General features: G+C 39.3%; 1 protein-coding gene across 1 annotated transcript; it reads left to right on the top strand.

The window, feature by feature from the left end:
• Window positions 1-5,549: 5,549 nt before the first annotated feature.
• Window positions 5,550-6,620, top strand: LOC145104723 (uncharacterized). Its single transcript, XM_079041918.1, has one exon. It carries the CDS (start codon window positions 5,550-5,552, stop codon window positions 6,618-6,620), a length of 1,071 nt encoding a protein of 356 aa, XP_078898044.1.
• Window positions 6,621-6,994: the final 374 nt, after the last annotated feature.

Here is a 6,994-nt window from a genome sequence, read left to right as displayed (position 1 = left end):
GGACGTCGTTTCCTATGAGTAGTATGTCATCGACATACAGAACGAGGAAGCTAACTATACTCCCACTGGCTTTGACATATACACATGATTCATCTTCGCTTCGTACAAATCCAAACTCTTTGACTTTCTCATCGAAACAAAGATTCCATCTGCGAGACGCTTGCTTAAGCCCATAAATGGACTTCTCAAGCTTGCACACTCTATTCGGATGCTTCGTATCGACAAAACCCTCTGGCTGAGCCATGTAAACATCCTCAGCCAACTTTCCATTAAGAAAAACGGTCTTGACATCCATCTGCCATATTTCATAATCATGAAATGCAGCAATGGCTAGCATCACCCTAATAGACTTTATTTTCGCAACTGGTGAGAAGGTCTCATCATAGTCAACTCCGGGAGTTTGAGTAAAGCCCTTCGCAACCAATCGCGCCTTATATGTGTGTACATTTCCATCCACGTCGGTCTTCTTCTTGAAGATCCATTTGCACCCAACGGTCTTACGTCCGGGCACATTATCAACCAAATTCCAAACTTGGTTATCATACATGGATTGAATCTCGCTGTCCATTGCCTCCTTCCATTTCGCAGACTCCGGGCCTGCCATGGCTTCCTTATAGCTTTTAGGTTCATCTAGATTTATTAGTGTACCATCACTAATATACGTATCCCCTTCGGTAGTAATATGAAACCCATATAACTGGGGTTGAACTCTAACTCTTTCGGAATGTCTTAGAGGTAAGGACTTGTCAATTGGTTCAACCGGAGTTTCCTCCTCGGGTTGAGTGCCAGCGGTAGAGGTTCCTTCATCACTCGACTCTTGAATCTCTTCAAGCTCGATTTGCCTCCCACTGTCTCCTTGGCTTATGAGTTCTCGCTCTCGGAAAACCTCTCTCATTGCAACGAAGACAACATTGTCACTTGGTCTATAGAAGAGATATCCAAAGGATTTCTGCGGGTAGCCGATGAAAATACATCGCTCACTACGAGGTTCGAGCTTGTCATGAGTATCTCGTCTTACGAAAGCCTCGCAACCCCAAACCTTGATATGTGCCAACGAGGGAGCTTTCCTTGTCCACATCTCGTGAGGTGTTTTGGCAACCTTCTTCGTAGGGACTAGGTTAAGGATATGGGCGGCAGTCTCTAAGGCATACCCCCAGAAAGAGATAGGTAGTGAAGCACGACTCATCATAGAACGAACCATGTCCAACAAGGTTCGATTACGCCTTTCTGCCACACCATTCAACTGCGGTGTCCTAGGTGGCGTCAATTGCGAAACGATTCCGCATTCTTTAAGATAATCGTGGAATTCAAGACTTAGGTACTCTCCTCCTCGATCGGATCGAAGCATCTTGATTTTCCTGCCCAATTGATTCTCCACTTCATGTTTGAATTCTTTGAACTTTTCAAACGTTTCTGACTTTTGCTTGATTAAGTAAATATACCCATATCTACTATAATCATCGGTGAAAGTCACATAGAAGCGGTTCGCATCCTTTGTGGTGGATCTAAAGGGTCCACATACATCGGTATGTATGAGATCCAACAAACCCTCACCCCTTGCACAGGAACAGTGAAGGGTGACTTGGTCATCTTTCCAAGTAAACAAGACTCACACGTGTCATCTTCCCTAAGGTCGAATGACTCCAACACTCCATCCTTTTGGAGTCGGGCTATGCGCTTCTTGTTGACATGTCCAAGACGACAATGCCACAAACATGCTTTATCCATACTATTGGACGAATCCATGCATAAAACATCATTTCCTAGGTTATCTACAATCATAACAGTTTCATAAATTCCATTACATGGCATTGCTTCAAAATATAAGACACCATTTAGATAAGCACAAATAGAACCATTCTCATTATTAAAAGAAAATCTAAATCCTTGTCTAAACAAACCATGAAATGAAATGATGTTTCTTGCCATTTCTGGCGAATAGCAACAATTATTCAAATCTAAACATAAACCATTCCTAAGCACTAGAGAATACACTCCAATCTTGGTCACAGGCGACGATCTTCTGTTCCCCATGATTAGATTTATTCTTCCATGCTCCACATCCCTATTTCTTCTTAGTCCCTGCAAATCAGAACAAATGTGGTAACCACACCCTGTATCAAGAACCCAAGAAATAGCATGAGATGAATCATTAGATTTAATTGTGTATATACCTGCAAAAGATGGCTTGATCTTTCCTTCCTTGATAGCTTGCAGGTATTCTGGGCAGCTTCTCTTCCAATGCCCTATTTTGTGGCAATGGTGGCACTCTGCCTCCTTTGGGTTAGGACAGGGTTTAGCAGGATCAACTTTGGTCCCACTAGAAGAGGCACCATCTCGGGAGTTAACCTTGCGATGGTTCTTAGACGAAGCCTTCCTCTTCTTTCCTCTTCCTTGCCCAATGGCCAAAACAGGAGCAGCGGGTGGATTGGGAGTGGGTGCAACAGACTTGTCCTTGAGGTTGCTCTCAGCAACCCTAAGGAGACCTTGGAGCTTACTTAGGGTGACCTCTTCCTTGTTCATGTGGTAGGTCATCCTAAATTGGTTGTAACACGAGGGCAAGGAGTGAAGAATAATGTCGATAGCCAAATCCTCCCCAAAGTTAACATTTAACTTGCGAAGACGATCAACATATCTTTGCATCTTTTGCAAGTGCACGGTAAGAGACTCTCCACTTCCCATTTTAGCAGTGATCATATTCGTTATGATCTCATAGCGCTCTTGCCTCGCGCTTTGGTGATATCTCTCCATCAAGTCTATATGCATCTCATAAGGATACATGTCCTCATAGGACTTTTGGAATTCGGAGTTCATTGTGGCTATCATGATGCAATGGACTTTCGTTGCATCACGTTCGTGGGTCTCAAAGACAGCCATTTCTTCGGGAGTAGCGATTTCTGGATTGATCTTCTCGAGCTTCTCGTCGAGGACATACTCTTTGTCCTCGTAACGCGCGATGGTGCGAATGTATCTTATCCATTCGCTAAAGTTCGATCCATCGAAAGTCACTTTTGGACAAAGACTCATTAGCGTGAATGAGTTAGCAGCAGCGTTGTTTGCGTTAGACATCTACAAATAGAAAAGGACAAAGTTTGATTAGAATTGAATCCCTAATTAAACACCCAAAATGAAAAATTAGGGCTAGGACCCAACAACATTATTTACATATTAGAAAAGGGATGCCGTAATCCAACACGCAAATAATTTGGAGGTAAGTGAATGACGATTCACTAATTCTTCACCATGAAAAACATAAGCTTAAGTTTTAAATGTATTGAGAATTCCTAGATTTTTCTTGGAGATACATTGAACTTTTCAATGGCATGTTTGAATCTCTATATGCCCCTCTCGTTTGTGACTGGGATGCCGAGGATCACAAAGTGGGTGTGAATAACCATGCAAATCTACATGGTGCCTTCATTGTTACAATCACCTATTCGATGTGCCGGTAAACCACACACGCTCCATCGAACTATGATAAACAATGAATCACCCTTTGCCACCTTTGCTTAGAACCAATTAGTGTGCCGGTAAACCACACACGCTCCACTAACTTCTTTAGCAAGGGTGCAAAGTGTAATTTCATGGGATTGCATCAATTTCACTTTTGCCTAAAGTAACTAGGATTGGGAATTTGTAAAAAAAACGTTTAGTTACTTTATTATACTTATTAATGAAGAGTGGATTGCCCTATCCTACCCGTTCGGCTAACGACCCTCCACCAGTCAAGCAAGCGGTGGGTGTGAGTGTACACCCATTAAGCGTCATTTTATAGGCAGCAACCTTATACCCACCTTATAGACCGGCTTCGTGAATGAGGCCTACTAACGGTAAGACTAGCCTTTTAATTATACATATATATTTATTAAGCTTGTAATAATATAATAGTATAGGGTGTATTTTAGACATTTCAAAATACTAGGGTTTTAATCTTCAATTTAAAATTTTCGAATTTAATACCATTTAAATTAAAATTTTAAATATTAAAACAATTGATTTAATAATTATCTTAAATTAAACTATTAATTTAATTATCAAATCATAAGGGATTATCTAAATCATAAGGATAATTACCATTTAAACAATTAATTTATCCTAATCCCTTTAATCCCTCTAAATTTCGAAAATAAGGGGATGGGATAATTCCAAATCTTTGATTTAACATATTTAACCATTAAAAGATAATTACAAGATATGGGATTATCCTAATCCCTAAAATTTAGGATCTTATCTTGGGAAGGAGGCAAATCTCGAAATCTAAGGGTTTGCAAACCCTAGATTTCGAAATCTTGGATTAAAAGGAAAGGATTCAAAAACCCTTTCAAGATTTTCGCAAATTAGAGTTAGGAAACCCTAATCTCGAAATCTATGGCCTCTTGGGGTTTATTGGCTATAAACCCTAATTTGTCAAGTTCATACAATTGAATAATACTAATTGAAAACAAGTTAACCAAAGGCTCTGATACCACTGATGGAGTTTTAGACATACAATCCTATGTGTGCATGCAACCCTAGAATTGGATCTATGTTTTCACTATTAGATAGACAACATTATGAACACATGAATAAAACCCTAATGTAGCATGCTATTTTCGAAATTCATATATAAGGTTAGATCACATACCTCTTGTTGTTATATTGCAATAACAACTTAAATCTTCAAACCCTAAGTCTTGAAAGCAAGCACCACAAGTGTAGTGCCTCTAATGGCTCACAAACACCACAAGCAATTGGAGAGGCTATAGAGAGAGAAGGGGAGAGGTAGAAATCGTCCTTGGGACTTCTTAGAAGCATGTACACGAATTCCTAAGGCCTTAGGGGTCTTTATATAGGGTTGGGATTAGAGTTTCAGTCCTTATCCTTATCCAGTTACTTGCCCACCAAGCAACCACAAGATAAGCCTTGAAAACCCTTATCTCTTGGACCTTGGACGATTTTAAGGATATCCTTATCCTTGAATTCGTCCATCCTTTAACAAGGATAACCATTGCCCTATTTCGCAACTATTACATAATTACAATTCAGCCCCTCTAGTTTAATTAATTACACTTGATCACAAAATTAATTCTTAATTAATTATTGACCAATATTAATTAAACAAATATGATTTCTCCTTTAATATATTATTCTTATAACATATTAATAAATCATAATAACCTCTCTCTCTATTTAATTTCTCCAGTCAAGTTGCTTTGGTGAAGGCAACCCAAAAGGACCATGCACAACCGGGTCAAGTATTTACCAAATATGGTTACGGGCTTAGACACTAATCCAACAAAAACAACTTCAACTGGATTGTATATGTTTTCTTTTGATTGGGATCTCGGCAAGTTACAAAGCCACTTATTGGGCTCCCGAAATATAAATGTATCTATGGACGTAATATTCAGTAATGTCAGTTTTCTCCTTTTCTTGCAACCTCTTGTAATAATTCAATTATTCGGTAAGGTAACGTCTGTATATATGTGTATGCTTACAACTCTTGTATCTTATATGGAATTTGCATTTACCAAGCGCTCAAATATTTAATTTTCTTTTGCAGTATAGGAATGGCCAGGATAAGGAGTATGACCAGAAACCAGAATTGTGATGGTTCATCATCATCTAGCAGGAAGAGAGTCAACGGTGGTGTGGCACCTTGGTCAGATCTTGACCATCATTTGCTTTTTTTAGTTATGATGCAATTGGGTGTCATTGATTTTGTTGCATTTAGTGGGGTTTGCAAATCATGGAGGGCACTTGCACTTGATAACAGGAAGATTTTTATGGCATCCAGACCACCTATGTTGATATCGATCTCTCATCGTTCTTGTAAGAAAGAGTGGTACTGTTACCTAGAGGACCTTGAAGGTAGAAAGTTCAAAACCATCCTTCCCCATGCTGCTGGCAGGATCTGTGTTGGAATAACTTGTGGTTACCTGATCTTGTTCGGGCGGAAAACCAAAGACTTCTGGCTTGTGAATCTTATCACAAGGCATGAACTTCATTTCCCTTGTTTCCCCTTTAATACAAGTATTAATCCAGAAAGTGTTGGATGTATCCTTGTCTTTTCACCTTTAGTATCTGGGTGGGTGTTTGTGGTGTTGCTTACGTACACCTATCAAATTTGGTTTTCTATGGCGGGTTCACAAGCATGGAATCGTGTCTACTCCACTTCCCTCATGATTGATTTACATGCTTTCAAGGGGAAGATATATACCATAAACATCGGTTGTCGTGTATATGAAATGAGACTCAATCCAGAGCCCAAATTGACGTTACTCCATACCAAGAATTTTCCAAAGCCAGACTTCTTATGTCCGGAGTTTCTAAGTTCGAGTGAAAACCTTTATGTGATGGATTGTAGGTCTAAAGATTCATACGAGGTTCACTATCTAGATTTTGAGGAAATGAAGTCGGTGTCGTGGGGAAAAACATTTGAAGAATGTGCATTCTTTGTTAACAGCGTGAAGTATTCTGCTGCTATTAAATCAGAGTCGTTGGTTGATCATCGGTCACTATATAAGAGATTTGCTTACTTCCTTGCCACCATTGATACAAGTCGAAAAGGCCGGTTCCTTCCTTCACACATTTGGTACTTTCCCAATGATTGTCTGAATGTTAATCGCTTAGATGAATGATGACTTGGATTGGATGCACTCTTATCTTGGTTTTTATCTTTGCATATGTTGAACATTAAGATGTTTCATCGATGGATTTGCATTTTCAATTTATTGTTCAAAGATTTTGGTTGTCCTTTGCTTTTAGCTATACAACTACCAGTTATATGACCCTTTTATACTTTTTGGTGTCCTTTGCTTGCAAATCTGTGCCTACTGCATTATGTGTAGCACATTGGCACATGCTGTTATGAAGGACCATTTGATGTTATATTGCTGTGTAGGCAACAACGTTTTGTTGAAAAAACATTATTTGTTCTTTTTTCTTTATCAATGTTTGAAATGCGCTGATAGTATAGCTGTTGTTAAAAAGCCTTTGGGTTTGTGACTAGCAA

Source organism: Lactuca virosa, chromosome 4 (genome assembly GCF_052849685.1).
Source record: "Lactuca virosa cultivar CGN04683 chromosome 4, Lactuca_virosa_CGN04683_v6, whole genome shotgun sequence".
NCBI classification, from domain to species: Eukaryota; Viridiplantae; Streptophyta; class Magnoliopsida; order Asterales; family Asteraceae; genus Lactuca; species Lactuca virosa.
This window is presented reverse-complemented; position numbering and strand designations above follow the sequence as displayed.